This window comes from Neopelma chrysocephalum, unplaced genomic scaffold (genome assembly GCF_003984885.1).
Source record: "Neopelma chrysocephalum unplaced genomic scaffold, ASM398488v2 Primary Assembly neopelma1_73b, whole genome shotgun sequence".
NCBI classification, from domain to species: Eukaryota; Metazoa; Chordata; class Aves; order Passeriformes; family Pipridae; genus Neopelma; species Neopelma chrysocephalum.
The window spans coordinates 3415520-3438690 of record NW_020897734.1 but is presented as its reverse complement, the minus strand read 5'-3'; the positions used below and the strand labels follow the sequence as shown (position 1 = coordinate 3438690).

Here is a 23171-nt window from a genome sequence, read left to right as displayed (position 1 = left end):
TAGAAATTACTGGTGATTTGGGGTGTGTTAGCGTAACAACTTCACAGGAAAACCCCAAATGTCAGGGTGTCTGGTTTTCGGAGAGCTCTGACCACTTGCCCTGTGAAAACCAGGCACCTCAAGGTATGTCCCTTCCAGGGACGTGCTCCCATCGGAAAATGCAGTTAAAGCCTTTACGGCCCGTTGACTTTCCTTTTGAAAGAAGCCGAAACAACCCTGGGTGATTTGTTTACCTCCACTGACTTAAAACATCCTCCTGCTTCCAAGCACCGTGCAGAACCTGTGCTGGATGCTCCGTGATGGGTCACATCGCCCTGCGTGGCTGTGATGGAGGAGCAGCAGTGCCCTGAACCCCCAAATCCCAGGGTTTAGGGGATTTGCTGGCAGCAAAGGACCAGCTTTAAGAAATTATGAGCTGGGGCTTTAGCTTGGTAGCATTGACAGTTTGGTATAAAAAGCTCTGTGTTGCAGGCTGTGATGACAGGAGGTGATAAATCACTCTTGGCTGGTGCTACAGGTTCTAATAATGGTGTTTTAAAAAGATTACATGGGTTTTAATGCAAACTTTTTGCTTCTTTGTACTGTCTTCTTTTTAAAGAGTGGAGCCTGTTTTGATTCAGCGTTCTTGGAACATAAAGAAGGAGCCAGGATTTTTACTGGGCTGAAATGCAGTTTTTTTGCTTCTCCTACAAACACGAGGATCTTGTTTGAGTGTCTTTATAGCCAGCTAACTGGCAGTGTCCTCTTTCCAAGGGACAGTGTCCTCTTTACTGGCTTGTTTGTTTGTATTAAAGGTAACTTTGCCCCACGGAAGATTAAAGAGCAAGTAGCTTCACCCAGTTGTGGTGGGTGGTGCTACTGGAAAGAAATCTGTGATAGGAGAGACTTGCACGATAGCAATAATGGGGATAAATAACCTCCTGTACCTTCCCTGGCTTTCCTTGGCCCATTCCCATGAGAGGACGGGGCATTTATGTGATCAAAGAAACAAGCACAATTGTAAGCCTGATGGAAAATCATTCCCTTGCCAGGTACGTGTGGGCACCCGGGCGGGCTTTGCCTTTGCTCTCAGTAGTGCAGGGTGGATTGGTTTTGCTCACCTGCCAACCCTAGGGTTTCCAAAATGCGTTGGCTGGCAGTTTTTGGGGGAGCACAGGGTGCCTGGCAGCGAGGCACTAGTGGCCATGCCCCCTTGCCTGGGCAGAGGCATTGAGAGCAGGCAGCTGGCAGACGCTTGGCGTGCAGATCAGGGGTCAGAGTGGTACCACTGGTTTGGTTTGGACTGAAGGAAAACAAACAGGTTTCCTCCCGAGTTTTGGCTCGGCTCAGAGACAGAGCTGAGGGTGCCATAGGGCCATACTCTTTTCTTCTCGGTGGGGGGAAAAATGGCTTTGATAGCGTCTGCTAATGATTCAGTGCTGTTCACATAATAATTGTGGTTCACTTTCATTAGCTCTCATAATGAGATTGCTTTCTTCCAGTGCAGTCGCATGCTGGTTTGGTTTTACACGCTTCTGCCTCCCCACTCCCTGAGCATGGCAGCGGGGCGAGGAGGCAGCACAAGGGCTCTGTGCCTGGCCTGGCCTCCCTTCCCTGGCTCCAGGCATGGAAGAAAGCTCACAACTTGTCATTGCAAAGGAGAGGAGGTGAAGGGGGTTTGTGTCGCTGGGACAAGTTCTGAAAGACACAGATGGTGGTTTGGAGCATCATGGCATCTTAGCGGAGCTGTGTTTAAATCCACCTTGCATGATTTCTCAGTGCAGTGCTCATCTTTGTACTGAAAACTCTTGGGCTTACCTATTTGCAAGGAAGGGAATCCAGTGATCTACTAGGAGGAAGAAGCCAGCTCCTTTCATCTCCCAGTTCTACCATATCAGGACTAATCAGTGACGGTTGATGTGCATCGTGGATATCGTTTGTGTGTACGAAGCTACTGGATTAGCTGCTGCAGCCTAACCTTGATGTAGAGCTTGTTTGCTTTCCATGTCTGACTAATTGTGAACAGGGGTGATGCTGCTGAACAGGCTGCAAGTGCCTGCCTCCCACAGCACCCAGTTGCTGTGCCAGGGAGCTGCCGGGAGCACCGGGGGATAACACCCACCACAGAGCTCTTATTGAATAAATAATGCCACTGGGAGGAGAATACAATAGCCTGAGTGCAACCTTTTGAAGAGGTAAGGTTGGGTGTTGTTTGGTTGGATGGGTTTTTTTCCTTCACAGCTTAGTAGCAGGTGCGTTGGGGTTTCAGAGCAGCTCTTATGGCAGAGCCGAGTGCCGACAGTGCACGCCTGGTAGAGCTGACCCTGGGCACAGCGTGGGTCTGGAGCAGGATGGGCCCCCATGGGGCAGTGGGTAGTCACTTGGGGGTGCTGTTAGGAGCGTGGGGAGCTGTGTGTGTGGCTTTGCAGATGCCACTGACCTGTCCTGGGGAATGCATGGCCCCCCCCATTTGGCTGCAGGAGACCGTTTCTATCTATATACCTCAAATAGTTTGCTGCCAGTGGTAGATTAAGGCTCTGCTCCTGGAAGGAGGGCCTGAGCAGAGGATGAGCTGACTGTCTTTGCCTGTGCAAAACAAAACACTTTTGTGGGGGATTGGGAAAGGTGGCACTGCTCTTGGCCACGTGGCTTCTGCTAATTAACATGAGTTAATTGAGGCTGGTTGGAAAGCTGTGGCTTGGTGGGCAGAGGAGGCTGGAAGAGATGGGGCTCAGGGCTGCGTCAGCCCTGTTGAATCCAGCCCACCAAAGGGATGCAGAGATCCTGGTGGCAGGCGCCAGGCTAGTGAAAACTCCACATAGCTCAGCCCTCCACTTTATTAAAGGCTCCTTTATACCTCTTTTTGCCGTAACTCCTGTGAGAACAGCCAGCCTTTTCAGCAGCCTGAAACCTTCCTTACCGGGAAGGTTCCATGCGGGGAGCAGCCTGGCTGGCATGACGCTGCTCCAAACCAGCCCCAAAACTGCTGTGGAAGCAGTCTGGGAGGAGGCAAGGGTTCCAGGCAAGGCTGGTGCTCCTGGCCAACCTTGCCAAAACAAGGGCTGGGTCTACTCGCTGCCCGGCCGGCTCAGTAGGATCCTGAAAAATACTTGTGGAAAGTAGGGGTTAATTTCTAGGTATCAAAATATGCACAAAAGGTTAAATGAGACTTCCTCCTTGTCAATGAATTATGGCTTGAAAATATTTGCATTCTTTCCTGAAAGATTTAGGAATAATTATATAGCACTCAGGGGCAAGGCATTCCCAGATAAACTTAACAACTCTATAATTTGTACTCGAGGCAGGGTTTCCTGTAAATGATAGCTTTGTTTAATTTTACAATACTGCTTCCAAATGTTTGCCGGGTATGAATTGCCAGCTAAACTGGACTCGTGAATCTGGAAGAGTATTTATTTGTTTGTTATTGCAGACAGTAAGAGCTGCTGTATTAGGCTAAAACTTGGCATCTCCTTTACAACTTGTAGGCATCCCTCCCCAGGCAGGTTTGCTGGGGTGGGCAGCCGATGTAGGGTGCAAACAGCTTTCCAACTTCTCTGTAGAAAATTCCTGAGCTGCTCTAGGATCTCCTCCTGCTCTGCCTTTCTTTTTCTGGGGTTGGGAAAGGAACGCTGCAGTCACAATGCACATACTTTATTTCCATTACTCAAAGCCGGAGTCATGCATAGTTACAGCCAAAGACACTTCAGCAGCTCTGGGGATAACAAGATAGCTGACAGACTGGAATGTGGATTTATCAGGGGTAAAAACTGGCAAAATTCCTTATTTCTGATTCTTCTTTTTAAATAGGCCCTTCATGCTCCTGCTGTATGAGCCCATCACAAGTTTAACCCCTCATGTTCTCCCAGCTGGATCTGGGGATGAGCCCCAGGGCTGCCCATGTGTCTTCAGGGATTAAATTGTTCAGTCCCACTTAGTTCCTAGGTGTTGTTTTTAAACTGCAAAGTTCTTTCAGAAGTGCTTTCAATGGGTTTTTATTTTAAAGTGCAAGCCTTTGCACCAGATGTCTGTCTGAGTGACCACAGAATGTAAATTTTACTGTATGTTGCCTTTGGACTGGCAGTTTGTGAGACTACTGGGCAGTTAACATAGGCGGATTGTGCCATGAAATCTGCTTCCTTGGATTTGATTCATATTAATTTCTTTCAGAGCAAATCTCTTTATTGGCTTCAGTTTCATTTTGCTGTAGAGCTACTTTTACTGTGCTTTTGTCAGGACCTGGAAATACTTATATTACTATGAGAAATAGGTCATATTCAGCTCCATGGCTTTTCAGTTATATATATATATATATATATACATATATATATATATATAAAAATATTCCAAGACATTAAGCAATTTCTTTTTTGGAGAAACAAGTTATGGCAAAAGGAGCACACTTGAAAGTTAAATAGATTAAGTGAAATCCCTCAATTACAGGAGTGAGGTTCAGAAGAGGAGTCAGGCAGCTTAGGGAAGGAATTTCAAGTTAAAATTTAACCTTTCCTGGTCTTCTGCGAGCAGTGGCACAGCAAGACCTGCCTGGTGCCAGCCCAGTGTGGGAGCCTTGAGTGAGGGTTCTGACGTGGCCGTCTGCAGGGTGGATGGATTTGGAGCTGGTGGTTGTGCCTGTGGTTGTGCGTCTCAACCGGCTGAGAATGAAGAGAATTTCACTTTTTATTGGAAAAGGAAAGGATTGCTCAATGGTTGCAAAACACTTTGTTTTGGAAAAAATGTCATTGTTTGAAAATAGCACAAGAGCAGGAGGGGGGCTGTCCCTAAGCTTGTGACAGTCTTGGAAGTCTTCTTGCCTGGGGGCTCGAGTGAAACTTCAAGGCTTAAGTATTAGCTTGGACTTTTGTCCCAGGGTGCCCAGGCTGGAAGGCTGCACTTGTCCCATGCCTGCCTCTCCCTTTAATGATTAAGGATGAGAAGCTTTTTTTTTTTTTAAGAGTGCGTAGAGTTTAAAAAAGAAAGTAAGTCTTGGCTTGTGGACACCACCCCACTGATGGGCTGGTGGCCAATACTTGATCTCTCATGGGATAGTTGCTGGCTCCTGGTTTTCTGCCCTCTGTGTCCTTTCTGCCCTGTCCTTGCATTATCTCCTTGGCTGAGCCCCAGGCACATTGATTTGAACCAGCATGGCCCATTGCCACTTTGCTGCAGGCACTTGTCTGGGTGCTTCTTGGCCTTTTTCGTCGGGACAGAACCAGGACGGGTTCATCCCCATGGTGGGAAGCTGCTCTGGTCACAGCACAGTATCCATTGGAGACACCCATCCCACACGGATTCGCACCAACGGCAGCCCTCATGCCAAAGCCTTGTCTCAGCCCTGCCAGCATCACTTGGTATCACTGGATCACTTAGTGCCTCCCCTCTGCAGGGACTGCCCATCGCTCCTCTGTGCTTTTTTTAGTTGCAAACTTTATTTATAGAGTGTTTTTGCTGACACAGAGTGCTGGGACAGCACAGCGGTGGCTATGGGGAGGTTGGGAGCCCCTCTCCCTGCTTGGGAAGGACTAACACAACTGGTAAATCCATCCCATCCTTCTAATCAGCCATCCCTTCCCTGGGGCTCACAGTGTGCTGGAGCTGTTTACTTTGCTCCTGGTGGATTTTGGATGGTACCACCTGGGAGGTGGATGGCAAAGGTCCTGTTTGCACTCGATCCTCCCCCCAGGTTGCTCAGGGCTGTGCTTAAGAAGACAAAATAAATCCCTTCGATGCCTGCCAGGTTTTCCTCGGTGCAATTGTCTCCTCATACAATTGGATACTTTGAGCCCAGTGTGTTGTTTTCCCACCCCACCAAAGCTGTTTGCACAAGCCCAGCTGCTGCGCATGAGGAGGGATCAAAAGTGGGGTCCGCAGGTGGGCAGAGATACCGGGGCTGAGGTCTCCCAAACTTACTTTTTCCAAAATACCTAAGAAAATGTGACCCTGTGCCATGTTTCTGTGTGGAACAGCAATGAGAAGGCACGTGCCTGCACTGTGAAATGTGTTTGGAAGGGGGGCAGGGAATTCAAAAGGAAGGTCTCCTTTTTAAAGGCTGAAGTGGTCTCATGTGCTCTCCTGCCCTCCCCGCGGGCAGTTGCCCTCATCTGGGATGCTGCTCTCCCTCCTGGGAGGGATTTGCTCAAACAAAGGTGGCAGTGCAGAAACTGGCTTGGGAATTGTTGAAAAGATGTTAGGATTTATCTATGCTGTGGTGAAGAGGAGGAGGAGGAGTGCCCATGTGAAGCTCCCGGCAGATAAGGCTGGTGTTCACAGCTACACCAAGGAGAGCGGGATAGGTAGGGCATCCTGGAGAGGGGGAGAAGGTGGAATTTTCAGTTTTGTGATATTCTTATCTTAATCCTTTCCCCCCTCTCTGCCACCCCCCTTCTTGCTTCTTCCAGGGTAGGTTAAGCTACTCAGCCTCGCCTTTTCCACAAACACTGGCAGGCTGGTGGTTCCAGACCTGGGAATACATTGGGAGTCTGTTTCAGCAGCAGGATGGGTTTTCGGACGTAGGTCGTGTTGTGCTGGCAGAGCACAGTGCAGTGCTTGTGTGAGCTGGGTGGCTTCTGCAATGGATACACTGCTGTTGGGAAAGTAACACTTGGTGGGAGTAGCAGGCAAGGGCTTAAAAGCACGTTTTTCAGGTCAAAAAATCTTGCTTACAAACTCAGCTGTGGTCTTAGCTCTGAGGTGGTTTGTCCAAGGGAAGATAAAGCTGAGAGTGGGGTGGTGTAGGGTTTGGTCCTGAATGTCCCTGGTGCTGGGGGGCTGCGCTCCTGTCCCAGTGCTGCTGCTCCCAATAAATGCCCCTGGGTGAAGTCAGTGACCCTGCCATTGGGATCTCTGGGGGATGTCCTGCCTTGTGCCTCGGGTAAGGCGGAGGTGGAGTTGATGCCTCTTGCCTCTCTGGGGCCTGAAAGGGGTCTGTCCCCCTCTTTTTCGGGAGGACTGAACCTGGAGCTGTGCCTCTTGCTGGAGGGAGGATTTCACTGACTGTTTCTCTCTTCCCTCCCTGTGCATGGTGGCCCAACTTCAGGGGCATTTCAAAAGTCTGGCAAGTTGCACTTTGGGGTTTTGGCACTGGACTTCCCCTGTCTCCTGTTGTGCTGCTTATTTGCTTTCTCCATGTGGTGCTTCAGCCTTGGCCATGTGTGTTTTTGGAGATTTGTCTTATTTACACGAACAGTTCTCGGAAAGTTCAGCTGAAAAGCAGCTTTTCTTCCTGGGAACAGCCAGGAATCACTAGTGTGTGATCTTTGTGTATAAAGTTGCCTTTCTCTGATTATAAACAGTGGCCCTAGGATGGATGTGCGGTGGACCTGTTTAGATTTAAACCTGACCCACCTCCTTGTTTTGAGTTCTGGCATCTCCTTTGAGCAGCGTGTTCTTCCTGCCTTTTGCGATAACCTGGTATGAGTTTTTTAACCTTTAAAATTGGAAAATCCTGTCAAATTGTGGTGTCCTGCTGAAGGCGGCAGCATATGATTTTTTAAAAATTATTTTTCTTTCCTGATACAGTATCATATACACATATTGCTCCTTCATTTCCCATTTAGCCTTTCTTCTGATGGCCTGGCAGGCCAAGACCTGATAGCCACAGGGAGCCCCACTGCATTTCCTGGTAGCCTGTGGGAGCTCTGACCGAGTAAGGAGTTGAGCTTGGAAGCAAGCACACATCTGTGCCTTGGTCCTCCAGCTGCAGTGGAAGAGCTGCGAGATCAAGCTCTGCTGGCCATCCCTCCCAGAACCCTTTGTCTGGGCTTGTTTCCCAAACCCTGCTTTTCATCAGATCGATGCCAGCTAATTATTTCTGAAACCCCTTTAATTGGTGCATCTTTCTGGTCCAGCTGAAATTGGGAAATTGTTTCTACAGTCTTGAGCAAAGTGAGGACGTGGGGCAGAGCAGCAGCATCTTTCTTCCTGGGAAGGCAAGGCTGGAGCAAGGGGTTGGCAGCATTACTGGGGTCCTTCAGGAAGCAAGGAAAGCCTCTGCGTGGTTTTGTGGGCAAGGCTGGAAAATGCAGCATGCCAGAAACTTGCTGCTTTAGTGCATGTTTGTAGTGTGCAGCTGTGTACTGAGATGTAGCATGGGTTCCTCAAAGCTGAGTTGTGGCTGTGATGCTCTGGAGAAGCATCTCTGGGACGACGGCAGTAGATCTTACTCCTATTCTGGAAAGCTGCTCTGCAGTGGAATTTTTCAGTTGGAATATTTGGCCCCAAACTGGCTTGTTGTGGAAAGGGCATTGCCCATGACAGGGCCGAGAAGGTCATCCTGCACTGAGCTAAACTGGGGGGACAACCAGGGAGCTGAAAAGTGTGGAGCAGCACAAGTGCTCTGCCTCCCCTCTGCTGCCAAACCCGTCTCCGTGTTGCTATGAAAACGTCTTGTGGAAAACTTTCCACTTATAACTGAAGTCTCATTTATGTCTGCCCAGGACCTGCTCTTGGACTGAATTTTATTTTCTAAGCAAATGAGACTTTTTGGTTATTGAGGGGGTGGAAATAACTGCTCCACCAACTTGCAGCCCACCCGCCCTCGGGGGGCTGGGAGCCAGTGGGGGGTTTTGTCAGAGGAGATGGTTTGTTCAGCAGGAGTGGTGTAGGGACTGAGTGGGGCAGTGGGTAGTGTAGTTGTCTCCAACTGTCTTAGTTTGTGAGCCCTCTAAAAAATTAATTTCCAGGGGGACCACGGCTCCCTATATTGCAAGCTTCAGACTACTATTTCTTTGTGTGCCCCCACAGACCCCTGCAGTCACCCCCCAGACTGCAGACTACAAACTGACTATGAAATGCTTAATAGAAGCCAAACTGCCTAGAAAAATGTGTGGATGCAAAATACATTTGAAAAATCTGGCCTGTTGTGTATTTTTTTTTCCTGGGGTCTCTTAACCTCCTCTAAATTCTTACATTATCTGCACTGTTACTCTGCTTGGCATGCTCTGCAGACAGGGGCAGGGCTTATTAATGTGGGTTTTTACATAGATAAATGTGATTGTGAAGTACTATTGACACATGGAAATGTTGCTGGATGCTTAGAGAAGGATCAGCTGCTTTCTGATAGCTCTGTGCCAGTTCCTTCGTTTGAATATAGTTATGAAACCCAGTTGTAGTAAAGCACTTTGTAAAAAAAAAAAAGCATATTTCTGTGGCTTAAAAAGAGGAAAAATCAAACCCAAAACCACACGCACCCCTCCTTAGTAAAAGTTTTGCGCACATTGGAAACAAAGGCATCAGCATTTGCTTGTCAGAGCTAATAAAGTTTGCTTGGATCTTAATTTTTCTGCTTGATTTCACAAAGTAATTGAAACTTCCTTTTTGCTGCAAGCCCTTTTCCCCCCCTTTTTTTTCCTCTCTTTTTTAAAATATTCTTAAAAGAACATCTTTTGGTCAGTGAGTTGATGGAATTCTGCTCAGGAGGCAGGCGCAGTTTGAGTGTGCTTTGCAACTGGTCAGTCAAAGCTTATAGGATGAATTACTTGTGTCTGCAAGTCATTCCTCCAAGTTGAAAACCACCTAGATCAAATAAACCTTGAACTAGTGGTTTTATAGGTGCTTTTAAGCATGTTAGTGAAGCTTTTGTAATCGCAGTGATCTGATAAAACCTTAAAAACCAGGGTTCCCATAAAGAAAATAGTAGTTCCACTTGAGGTGATAAAAGCCACATCTGGTAAGCTTTGCTTGCTACCTCTTGATGACCTGTGAAACAACAAATAGTCCCCGCTCTGGAGGAGAGGATGCCAAACTGCTGGTGCCATACCTTTGTCGTGGAGGGGAGGCACCAAAATAAGTTGATTTGAGAGCAAAACCAGCAGCTTTTGAAGAAGGAGCCTCTCCTAGCTCATCCTCCAGCTCACATTTGATATTCCAAGAGTATGGTGTCTTGCTGCCTGCCTCCCGGCCCGCACGGCACAGGGAGATTTAGAGGTTAGGATAAGGAGGAGCCTGCGTAATTGAAAGCAAACAAACAGCTAAGACAAAGAAAGAAACATAAAACAGCAAACCCCAAGCCACAAATAGAAAACAGACTTTCCAGATTGATTAGTTCAAATTTGTTTATTTGAAGTCCCAAAAGTTCGCATTGTCGCTCTTTCGGGGTGTCTCTCCAATTTGGCAATATGTTAACCATGTGTTTGCAGATCAGTTTTTCACATGAAAGACCCTGGATTTTGCTGTGTTGGTGTTGCCTTAAACTTTAAATTCAAAGGAAGGTGTCAGACTCCAAAGACTTGATTCGTAATCGTGACATGCAGGTGCTGCTTTTGAGGGAATTACATTCTGTAAAACTTTCGTTTTGTGGAGAATTTTCCTTAGGCAAAAGAGTCCTGAGCATTAAGATGTATTACCGATCACTTTTTTTTCTGTGGTCCTATTGGAAACAGGTTTAGGAATACTGATAGACTTACTGGCTTTGGGAATCAGTGGAGACCTGAAAAAGGTCTGGTTTTCTTTTGGTTTTCGGAGTGTTTTGGCCTGAAAGGTGCTTCCTACCATCAGTAACAGATCAGTAGTGCAGCTGTAATATATATATTTTTACAGATTTGGCTTAAACACCCCCAGGTCCCCAGACAGAGGAATTACTGCTCCAGCCTATTAACTGTTGGCCATTAATGAGTCAGGTCTAAATGCCTTGATTGTGCCTGAGATTTCTAAGCTGAATCCTTTACATAACATTAGCATGGCAGGAATGTCTCCCAAGGACAAGCAAGAACTTCCCAGGCTTTTCCCATGCCTCTGCAGGAAGGAGTAAGTACATTTTGGGTTGTGCTGATACCATCTTGTGCCTTGGCGCTATCAAAGCGGGTGGAAGCTCCCTGCCGCTCTGGCAGCCTGGCTCTGATGTTCTTTCACATCCAGGCACGTTGTTTATCTTTAACCAAGGCTTGGATAAACTTCCAAAATAAATGAATGTAGTAGTCCAACTCAGTTCTGCTTTGGCGTAGGTTTTCTGGAGTGACTCAAACGTTGTAAATATGAAAGTAGCTAGACTTCAAATGCTGCTTTTGGACCAGGTTTTCAGAGGTGACTCCTAAAGCGGCAAAGGGGAACCTTTTCCTGAAGAAAATCTGGGGGTTTTTTTGTTTTGTTTTGTGTTTTTTTTTCCTGTTTAGCCCTCCCTCCGCCTTTTTCCCTTTTCATCTGCACCCTTTGTTCACGTCTGCCTTCCTGATTAAGAACTAATCAGCGAAGATAGATTAGTCCGGGAGCATTGCGGCCCTTGGGACCCGGCGCAGCTCCGGCGGGTCAGGAGCCGGGAGGCAGCGCGGGGTCACCGTCACCGCCGCGGAGGAGGCTGGCTGAGCCTCGCTCGAGTGCACGGAGGAATGCGGTAACAGGATTTAAAGGAAACGTACAGAACTAACGAGGATTAAGGCTAATTGTCCTGCGAGGGGCGAGGGGGCGGCAGGATGTGGCCGCGTGGGGAGCAGCCCTGTTCTGCGAAGGGGAAAGTCTGGTGGTTAAAGGGTTCTGTTCGTGGAGGGCCCCAGGTGGGTTTTGGTTGGTCTAGTCGCTGTGTGGAGGAATGGAAAATAGTGGATTGGAAAGGAAAATAAAATACTGAGTTCTTCCTTAAAAACTTTGAGGCTGTTAGAGCAAATATTTCTGCAGTTGGTGGGGAGCATCCTCCAAATGGACGATTCTCGCCGTGTCTGGGCTCTGTTTTTGCTGGCTTTGTACAACTGCTGCTCTGTGCAGGGAGCTGACATCCCCCAACTGCTCGTCCTGGGGCTGGCAGGAGGCTCTTGCTGAAGGACTTTGCGTGCCACTGAGTTTGTTTTGAGCAACGGTGTTGATGCTGTTGGAGGTATTTAGGGGACCTTGCCTCCCCTTGTAGGTCAGGGCAGTTATCAGGTCTTGCAGAAAGGCCATGGGTATCTCTAGGCTTGAATAAGGGGGGATTTGGAAAGCAGAAGCCCTCAGGCTTGGTCCTCAGAGAGCCAGAGTGCATGAAATGCTGGCTGGAGCTGACCATCCATCAAGCAGGACCCGAGGGAGCTGGGCAGCCAGACCAAAGAAAGAATTAATCACATTGTATATCTGTGCTTTCCCTGCCTGGAAGAAAGAAGTTTGTAGGTCTCCCAGCCAGAGGATGGAAAGATTATGCCCTTCAATGCTGCAGGTACCAGCAGGACCCTCCAGGCAAACCCCTGGTTACTTGCCTTGGTGTCAAGGGAGGGGATCAGTGGGTGTTGGGGTCTGTTGGGGTCTGTTGGGCAGGTTCTGGGGGCAGCACGGGCCTGTGACTCTCGGCAGGTGTGGATGGGCAACCTGCCCGAGCAAACTCGTTCTTCCTTGGCCCTTGGGTTTTAGGTGTTCCTGATGGAAGCAGTCCAAAGCTCACGGTTTTCTGTCATGTACAGAGGTGCCTTTGGGGATATTCAGGGTGTGCAGAGACAGGGGCGGTGCCCTGTTTCTCAACTGTTAGGCTACAGCTGGACTTTGCTACTCCTGAACCCTTTTTGTTCATATTTTCAGTTACCAGAAGTCGTTAAGTCCTGCCCCTTAAAACCCCAGGCAAGCAACACTCCTGCAAATTGACAAGATCAAGTGTTTCTCCTTGAAGCAGAGCTTGGGCTTGCTTTTGTTCTTTCCCCAAGAAGGATTCCTGGGATCAGTGGCACTGGGTGCTGTATGTGGTGGGCATTGGCAAGCAGGGTGTCAGGAGGAAGGAGATAAGGAGTTGATGCTCTGGTCCAAAGTCCAGGCTGCCTGTGCTGATGGGAAGTGAGCCCTGCAATGGAAGCTCTGTGCAGCAAGGGACTAATGTGGGTTTTGTTATCTAAGCAGGGGGAGCAAAAAGCAGACCTCCTGTCCATGTCATTTAGGGACTTTTGGATGGCCCTGGCTGGTCCTGGTTCTCTGCTGAGCTCCTGCATTCTGCTGACTGTTCTCTCTGCCCAAAACTAGCCTAAGCAGGGTGAAGGAACATACCCTTATGGATGGAAAACCTTGCCCTGCTACTTCCCAGTGTTTATTTGTACACTGCCCCTCATTATAGTTGTTTGCAGTGGATCTTGTGTTTTTGTTTCGAGTTTTGTTTGTTTATTTTTTTCCCCCCTTTTCCTTCCCTTATGTGTAAAGTTGGTCTCAGAATTGCAGCAGGTTCCACAGTGCCTATTTTGGATCCTGCAATAGAGAATCAATCTCTCTGGAAGTTAATTAACATCTCTCTTGCGTTCCAATTTATAGATTAGATTATTATTTGTATAAAGCCCAGGATATTTTTTTTAATTTTATTTTAAGTTGAAAACAGGAAATTGTGGCTGAATTCCATGAGCTTTGTTTCTTATTTAAGGAATTAAAAACATCTTTAGGTTTTGAGGCTTTTTTAAAATTTTTGCTTGGGTCATAGCTGCCAGTTCGTGTGCCCTTAGTGCTCTTACTGCTGTGGAACTGTTGGAAATGGTAGCTCTGCTTTGTGTTGTGGTGCACGTGTGGTTTTGCTTTTGCAAGCAGGAAAACTTCACTTCTGTTGAGCTCCTTCGTTGCTGGTAACATCAGAAAGGTGGGATGTTCAGGGGGATTGATCACACAGCCACAGCACCAGTGCCTTGGGACACTGGTCCTTGCCTTGAAATGTGGCGGTGCCACCAGAGATCTCTGTCCACAGAACCATTTACCTCCTTCTGAGGTTTTTTGGTAATTTTGGGGTTTTTTTTTTCCAAATAAAGCATGATCCTCAGAATCACAGGAGTCATCTACTGCCAGATCTGGGGCTTGCCAGTGGATGACCAGTCTGCTGGCACAAATAGGTGAGCCCGGGCACATCTCACAAGAACCTACTGTGTGGCTCTGAAACGTGTTTTTGTGCATTGACAGTGGAATCAGCTGTGTTTGAAAAGGAAAAGGGAAAAAAAAAACCATAAAATTACTGGAAAAGTGGTTGCCAGCAGCATATTCCTGCTTCTCCTGCCTTGCCCGTGTGTGGTACCGCCCTGCAGTGCTGAACATTCCCAGAGGTGCTCGGTGGAGGGTCTGGGGCGTGCAGAGGGAGAGGGGCCAAAAGCGGAGGGAGAAAATGTTAAGAAGGAAAAATACTCCAGTTGAAATGACAGAGTTTGTGGTGGAATCAGTTTTGGTCAAAGCCTGCTTTTTTGGCAAATAACCCAAAGATTTATGGAAACAAAAAAAAAAGGCAAAACAAGCAGGCAGTTTTTTTGGGTTTGTTTTGCCTTCTTAATGGGAATTTGAAGAAAAAAATGAGAAGTCTCACAAAGAAAGTAACTGTCTCCCAACCAGATCTCTTCTATTTGCTGTTCCTTGTGCCTAAAGCTTCAGTAATTCTGTGTATGTATTGTTCCCAATGGATTCTCTTCCCTGCTGCCCCTTTTACCCCCTTTAATTGCATGAAATTATACTTGGTGAGGTTTCTTGGGTTACCCCTGTAAAATCTGATGAACAAACTCTGATCAATTTTGCATCACTGGTGGTATGCAACTTTTTTTTTTTCCCCCCATGACTTTTATTTTTATCTTTATGTAAAGGTAAGAATATTGACTGCAGGTGTTTTGGCTTTCTAGCTGTTCTTTGGTGGCTGGTGGAGGGGCAGGGGCATTACCTGTCTCAGTCATCCTGGAGATGGGTTGGTCTATTGTATGCCTTGTGTATCCATCCTTCTCACCAGAGAAGTGGAAAATAACCAGGGATAATTTTCAGCATACCTTGTCCATTGTGTAACATTGCTCACTTAGGGCACGTAGGCAGAGACACGTTATGAAAACTATTTCATGCCTAAAGAATTCAGTGATAATAAAGAGAATTTGCATTTCCTAAGTTCTCACTCAGCAATGTCAAGTAGGGTTTTTTGGTTTTGTTTTTTTAATTAAGAAACAACTCTTGGTTTTCATTGAAGGTTTCTGTCTTAGCTAGAGCCAGGGAGAATCCTCCAGTTAACCAGAGCTATTTTCCTCTCTGAATTTGCTTAAATAATAAGTTTAATTATGTAATATTGTAATACTTCCCCCCCCTTGCCTTATTTGTATATTCAGGTCTTTGTGTGGTTTCTCTCTCTTTTGATGTTTGCAGAAATGCATTATCTTCATCTGTCTGGTTTGTGTTTGGTGTGCCACTAATTGACTCAATATCCTGTTTGTTGGAATGAAAGCAAGCTCTATCATGGCATATTTTTCCAGGGTGTAAAACCTTGCAGCATTCGGGCCACCCTGTTGGGTAGGAAATTGTTGGCTGTGCTGTGGAAATGAAGCAGTGATGGTATTTTTCCTCAGGTGAGCAGGCTTTTAGCTTTTAATGAACTCTTAAAAAACCCTGCTCAAGGTGACATCCTGCATCCTCCTCGCTTGGACATCAGCAGCAATGGGCAGAGTCCCCAGCCCAGATGTGCTGTAGAGAGTTTTTGGTCCTTGGGGATCTCCACCTGAATCTCTCCATTGCCACAACCTCAACGTGAGAGCTGGGCAGGAGAGGATCACAGCTGACCAGTGATGCTTCTCTGGGCTGGTGTGGGAAGCAGAGACAGATCTTTGTCTTTTATTTGGGGCTGAAGAGCTGCATTAAGAGCATGGGAAGAGCTCTCCTAGTCTATCCTTGTCCAGGAGGGATGTCCAAAAATCACTCAGGTTGACCTCAGCAGACAATGTTTACTCAGTCTTGGTCCTTCAGGGACCTGGCTCTGCCATCATCTCCAAAACGAGCTTTGTGGTGGTGATTTGGACTTGGGTGGGTGGAAGGCAAGAGCCCTCTTTGTGTCCTAAGTTGCTCTTTCCAGTAGAAAATTAAAGTTCTTAATGTGTTTGGCTTAATGTACACACATGGATATAAATCTCTCTTGTTCTCTTCAGTCCCTGACCCTCTTGGCAGTAAATTCAGGAACCCAAAGCTGTCAACAAAGCAAAATGGAAAAATAGAAGCCAGACAGACCTCGGTTGTGTACAATATTTTAAGTAACCATAGGTACATGCTATGGAAATAATTAGGATTATTTGTTGTGTGAAGAGAGGTATGTCACTGAGGTATTGTGTGCACTGGTGGTTCCCGTGCCTGCAAGATGGATTAGCAGCTGAGTTAACAGATGCAGTAAAGCTCAACTGAAAATAGTTCACTGTTGTTAAGCATAGGTGAAAGGGCTTTGGTTTGGATATCAAAGAGTGTATTTTGACTGCTTGATAAGTTTACAAAAAAAAAATCATTCCAATATTATAAGCTTTCTCAGTGAGTCTGGGGAATTTTTCTGTGCCATTAGAGTAATCAGCAAAAAACTGAAATGCACATTGATTAATAACCTAAGTGGAAGCGCAGGGGAAACAAGTGGCTTTAACATTAATAAGGCAAATAAACCATTTATATAAAATGGTTGCTAATTGAGTGGGATGTTAAATATACTGTACGCTGGCACATGCTGCCAAATCACAGTACTTCATAACCCTGGCCAGTCAGCTTTGGGGAGCTAACTACACATGAGGATGTCTTCTGGCTTAAAAAATCCTGGGTGTTTGGAAAATAGAGGTTTGGGGGGGAAATGAGAATCCATGACAGTTGAATCTAGGACCAAGACCTGTGACTGTGGAAGGACTGGAGCCCTGTGCCTGGGTGGAGAGTGATGTTGGCTGCTGACCTTCACGGTGAGGACCTGGGTTAGGGCGCGTGGGGTGTGCTCTCTCTTTTGGTGCTTTTTGGGTTTGAGATCTCAATAGGAATTACAAATCTTTTCAGTAGGGAAGAAAGGAAGGCTGACTCTGGTTGTGTGGTGGTGGCCTTTAGAATAGGAAATGATTTACATTGGAAATGGGGTGTGTTAATTTGTGTCTGGTGATAGATGTTGCACAGAGTGCTTCTCCTGGAAATGTGCAGCTGAAATAAGGGTTCGGGTTGGATGTAACACAGTGCACTTGGGAGCACTGAGAGAAGTACAGCTCTGAATGTGCCAGCCTGATTTGCCCTGCTCTGATCAGCGTACCAGCAATGCTGTGTCGTTTGCAGGATGTGAGCTTAGGATTCTAACTCTGCTGCCCTTAGTGGTTGTGTCACTGCTGTTAGCAGGACCTCAATGCTGTTTTACATCTCTTCCTTCCTGGCACACGACCATCTCCACAGGAGCATTGTCCCCAGTAAAATAAACACAAGGCTGACTGCAGCACAGCATTAAAGCAAGTGGAGAACACTGACCACCCAGTGAAAAAGGAGAGCACTGATAAGAGCCATCAACTAAAAATTCAAGTTTGCTGCTTCTGCTGGACAGAAAGCACTCGCTGAAGCAGCGTGGGTGTGTGACAGCCTGGGAGGAGGTGGCAGGGTTGCTTGGGGTGCACGGTGTACCCCAGAGCTGGATTTTTTTTCCCTCCCTTTGGCGTTCACAGCTTAGTGTCATTTCACCTGGAAATAGCTGTGTGCTGAGACACTCTCTGCATTTTTGTAGTGCTCTTTGTCAGCAGATACCTAAACAGCCCATAGGGATTACAGCAGCACCACTGAAGATGGTCCATTCCTAGGGGTGTTGAGCATCCCCAGCTCATTCTGTAGCCAGGAAAAATGGGCGTTTTTTTTGTATTCTGGGTAAATTGAAGGTGATCAGATTGAGTGGACAGTTCGGTAGCCATGTCTGTTTCAGTGACTCCACCGGAGTCGATCACAAGCTCACGCTTTTCTTTCTTCTTCTTGCCTCTTGTTAATGTGGGGCCGGAGCAGTGGAGCTGTGCTCAGGGGTGATGCTAGTGTTTCTTGTCATCTTTGTTGGGGGTTTTGTAAAGCCTCGGTAGCATGTCAATTATATATGATGGGTGGAAGCCTAATATTCTGTGATAATTAGAAGGCAAGTCTAGTGTGAAATCGGATTAGGGCTCGGCATTACAGTCCGGGATTCCTTTGGTAGTTGGTTCAGAGGAAGTCATAAAACTCCTTTAAAGATGACACAAGCCCATGTGTGCTACAGGGAACAGGCAGAGCATGAGGCTGAAATGGTGGCCCCGCACACTGGTTCCCTGGCAGTGTGTGCCTCCTGCTTCTCCACCACCCCACCTTACCCCAGCCTGATTTCTCACATGGGAGCAACTCCAACAGTAACATCTCAGACCATAAACTACTTCTGGCTTGCTTACTGAGCTGCAGTGAAGGGCTAGGCTGTGTACTGGAGTCTTTTAAAGAAATACCCACCCCCCACCTCGCAGCAAACTGCTCCTGAAAGTTTATCTATTTTTGCAGTTAGCTGTACTTAAAGTATGAACTTGGCCAAGGTGAGGAGAAACAGGCTGGGGAGGCATGTTAGACATCCAGAAACAACATTTTGGAAAGGTCTTGGAAAATTGTTCAGTAAAGAGAACTGCTTTTCAGTATAGTGTAGCCCCTAAGTTTGTGCTGCTCACTTACTCGTTTGCTGAAAACTTGTTTTCCAACACATTGCAAAATAGTTACTTGATTTGGAAGAAACTCTGTGTGCCTGGAATCTGCTAAATGTGGTGTTTCTGTAATGGTTTAAATCATAAGTTTGCAAGATTACCTTTCTGAGCGCATTTCCTTGGATGTACAGATGGTAACATCATGTACCATCACATTTCTATCTTTAAACCACCACCTCCGTTCGCCAGAGGTGTGTTGTTAACTGGCCAAGGAGCAAGCTTCTTTCATAATTTTTGGTCCCTCATTTCTCTCTCTGTATTCATAAGTATCATAAAATAGAGGAAAAAGTCTTGTTGCAACAGGCCATGGGAAAGATCTGCTGCAAATCCACGACAAGCTGTGGTGATGGTGTGCATATGCGGTAGATATGTGGAGTCAGTCTCTGCTACTTGAGCTCCTTTTGCCATGCAGTCCCTGATGTGATGATTGCACACCCTGCCAAACAATTCAGTAAAAAGCCCAACTTGAAAGGAGGCTGTGGTAGTGTTATATTTTTGCTGTGCTCACATGGTGATAAATTACAAAAGCTGCCGAGTTTTTCACACTCAACAGTAGATGAAGAGTTGCCTTGTATGGGCATTGTTTGATGAGTTTTAACTCGGGAAATAATTATTGCTGAATGTGTCCTTGACAGTGAGCACACACTATGAGTGTTCTCTACATAATATACCTAAGCATTAGATCTCTGTTAAGTATGCCTAAATACACATATTTTTCACTCCTTTTCCTTAGAGGAGTTCACTGCCAGTTGGACAAAGAGCATTGGCTTTGATCTCGACTCTAGGTCGGTGTTTGTGTGTGCATGACTGGTCCGTGCTCATGTGGACCACTGGCAGCAGTGGCTCTCCAGGCTTCATCGCTTCCATTTGTTATTCCCTGGTTGTAGCACTGTTGTGTTTGGAAGCTGTTGCCTGATGACACCCTGATCCTCTGCCCATGGAGGTGTGAGCAGTTCCCAACACCGCAGCCACTCACCGAACGGGCACGTGATGGATCCAACACCCAAGCATGTGATGGGACATTGGGATGTTGCGTCGTTCTCCTTACAAACTTGGGAATGGGATGAGTCCTGTGGATGGATCCTGAATGGATTAGCTCTGCTAGCGATTTAAAAGGCTAGACATGAGATTTCTCACCAACTGTGTCAGTGTCTGTCAGTTTGCTCAAGCGAGGATGCATTCTCAGGGATGTGGCAGCGCTAAGGACAAACCTCCCTGTGGGAAAACTGGGGCCCCCAGTGTCTTCTAGGGACTTTCCATTGGCATCTCCCACTGTGTTGTAAGAAAACTGCTAGAAAAGCAGCCCACAGACCTAAACTTTTTGGTTTTTTAATGCTGGGTAACACAGTGCATCCTCATGTGATTAGCACTGAGTAGCCGGAGCTCCTCAGCTCCAGACAGAGCTAATTCTTGATCACAAGCCAAGACCACATAGTGCTGACATGACTGAGAAATATCTTCCATAATTAGATTGCTTGGTCATTCATTTTTGAATGTCTGAATTGCATTTTGGAGCATAATTTCTTAATGATCAACCAAGTGGGATCTGTGCAAGCTTGATTTACTGTCACTAGTGTTCTCCTTGCTTGGCTTTGCACGTGTCCTGGGGAGGCACCGTCAAATCTGGGACAAGGGGGATTAGAAGATGATTTTGCTTTGTGACATTAGGTGGAATGGTAACTTTAGTTTAATAGTAAAAATAGATGTAAAACTCGTATTCGTAAAATACATTGGGCTTTTAGGTTTTTTTTAATCATAAATAAATTGGAGAAGTTGTTAAAGCCACTGTCTTAGGGATTCTAGGGCATCTGTGGACAACTTCAGAAGTGTCTGCGAAGTGTAAGCAGGAAAAGAAATCCCACTATCAGTAGGTTTGAATTTGCTTTGCTGCTATTTATGGTTCCTGTTGTGTCGGAGTCCTTAGTCCTGTCTTGGAATTGGAGCAAAGAGATTCAAAGTGAAATAAAGCAGTGGTGCTTGGGCACCTTTTTTTTTTAAATGCTTTCTGGTAAGACAGGCTCAGAGAGGGGTGTCCAGGATGGATTTACTGGGCAGGATCTGAAAATCTGGATATGCCTGTTCCTCTCTTTTAAAAGACTTATGAAGCTCACTGGAGCTGCATCCCTTAGTGCTGTGTATTTGCTGCTGGAAGTGCTCCTCTGAGACAGAGTGAAATTGTCCATGAAAGAAAAATATATCTGTAAGGAGACAACAAGATTTTTCTGTGTTTTCTGAAGGCTGCCTAAGCAGTGCTGCTTCCCGTAGCAGACTTTGAGCTTTCCATAATTGAAGAGCAGTGGATGGTCTTGTGCAATAAATTAGATGTGATGGAATTATCTGCTGGTCAAGGTCTCTCTGTAATGCCACAGAAAACAAACAAACCCTATAGTGCAACAGGGAAGTAGATTCAGGAGGAGAGGTTCTTATATATGTATATAGATAGATATAAAAATATTTATATCTTATTTTAAGATGGTCCTTAAGTGCCTGTAAGGAGAGACATTAACTTTTCTGGGCTGGAAAGTTATGCAAAGTGATACAGAGGTTCAATATGTGGGCAAAAGATGTTCAGAAATCTTGTACAAGGCAGGCAGAGCAGCAACCACTCACATTAGCCATGGGCAGGCTTTGTTTTGCACTGTGCAAAAACTGCTTTTGTTTCTCTAAACCCATTCTGATGCTCTAGCAGGTAGGATGGATGGCTCCTGGGTAAGTGAGCGGTGTGCAGCCTGTCAAGAAGAGGTTATTTTCTGCACGGGGGCTGACAAGTGCTTTGCAGCTCTGGCAGGGAGTCTCTGAACGTCCATGATAGTTGGAGGTCCTTGGTAGCTTCCAGTGTGTGAGCAGGTAGGGAAGAGCCTTCTCTTCTCCATCTGCTTCCTCAGAATGAAGGATAAGGTTTGGCAGCAGGGTGTGAAATGGGAGAGAAGGCAGCAGCTTACATGTAGGATGTGTCTTTTAAAATACCATCTGACTTGGAAGGATGAGTTTCTCATCCTAACTGCTTGTTTTGATCGTATCTTCAGTGTTGACAAAGATTTGCACAATTTGCCCAAATTTGAACCACTTTAGCATCAGCCCACCTGCCTGTGGTGGTGCTGCATTGTGGGGCTTGTCAGAGAACTGGATCTGAGGATTGCTGTGCCAAGGGTTTATCTTGGCCCACAAAACTTGAGAGCAGCATTTTATGGGTGATACTGGAAGGGGACAGCTTCATCTTGCACTGCTGTGAGGCATCTAAAAACAAATTATATGGGGCCAGATCCCATCTCCAAATTTTCTGAGAGATTTTGAAATGGAGCTGTGGAAGATACTGAAGCACTTGATGATCCCTCTGACCAAGCCAGCTTGAGCCAGATGACTCCTAGGAAAGAATTATCTTTCAGGTTGAAGAAAAAAAAATCTGGTTTAAGTCTCCAAAAACAACCCCCCAATTTCACCCCAAATGATGACAGAAAACTGTAAAATTAGGAGGTGGGAAATATAAAGCATTTTCCTGAGCCATTCTGTAAAACAAGTATATTTTAATTTCAAGTGGTAATTGGGCTGCTGAGAGGGATCTTCTCTGAAAACTGGACAGGAGAACGATGAAGAAAACAGCACTTACCTGTACAAAAAGGGCCATTGCCATTGATGTTGTGTATTAACTGAATGAATTGAAAGTAATTAAAATACTCAGCAAAAACTTCATGGAAATTATCATACTATATACAGGTCAATTTTCTTGTTCTTCAAATTCTGCTGTACAGGATGAGTATCTGTTTATTAAGTTTATTAACTGAATAAATAAGAGGACACTTTTTAATGCTGTTTATTCTGTTTATTAATTGAATAAATAAGAGGACACTTTTTAATGTTCTTGCAGAAAGACAAGGCTTTTCCATGTGTTGCTATAAATTTCCTCTACAGAATCAAGTTTTGATATGCCTGTTCCAGCACTTGCAGCTGGGGGTTTCCCTGGGAGAGATGGTGCTACAGGTCCTTGCACCCCTTGCCTTGCGAGCTGACCTCTTTGCCCGTGTGTAGAGAATCCTTTTAACTTGGGATATTTTCTTCTCTGTTTTTCAGGTGACCACTTGAAAGTCTGCTCGCAAGGCTACACATGCTGCTCTCAAGAAATGGAGGAGAAGTACAGTCAGCAGAGTAAACATGACTTCAGAAATGCCGTTGTAGAGCTTAGCAATCACCTACAAACCATGTTTAGTTCTCGATACAAGAAGTTTGATGGTAAGTGCAGAGACCTTGAACTTGTTCTCCTCGGGATAAAAATATTAAAAATCCCCATCCTGTTGTTTTCTGTGCAGTTGTTCTGCTCTATCTCCCCCTTTGCTGGGAAAGTTCATGACTCGTGGCTCAGAGGGCAGAGCATGCCTTGTTTTGCAATCCCGTGAGAGAGAAATATTTGCTGATTATGGCTGCTTGTTTCTCAAAGAGAGAGATCTTTCTTTCTGATTAATCTTTCGAAAAGCCATTTTGCTCTAATGTAAGATTGCATTTGGTTTTGTTTGTACATCCCCGCAGTGCGTGTAATTGTAACGTGCACATCTTGCAGCCCCGATCCACAACAATGCTGATATTTCCCAGCATGCTGTGAACCCACAGGATTTGTATCCATCTCACTTCTAGCCTTTGGGGCTAAGCAGAGCAGCAGATAAACACAGAGCTGGTTTTGTGTGGAGGCCTAGGGTTCAAGTGTGATGCAGGGTCAGAAACAAAATGAACAAGTCTCGGCTGAGTTCCCATCGCTGCAGTGATGTGAACTGCTGACAGATAAGCAAATGACTGGTCTCGGCATTGCCCTCGGGTCCACAGTGTGTCCTGTCAGACTGGGTCTCCATAGGGCATGCC

General features: G+C 46.2%; 1 protein-coding gene across 1 annotated transcript in view; it reads left to right on the top strand.

Moving 5' to 3' along the window:
- Nucleotides 1-23171, top strand: part of GPC4 (glypican 4) — a 68250-nt gene that overhangs the window by 8255 nt on the left and 36824 nt on the right. The window contains exon 2 of the mRNA XM_027687135.1: nucleotides 22392-22550. Within this exon, the coding sequence (XP_027542936.1) occupies nucleotides 22392-22550 (159 nt within the window). The remainder of the gene's footprint in view (nucleotides 1-22391; nucleotides 22551-23171) is intronic.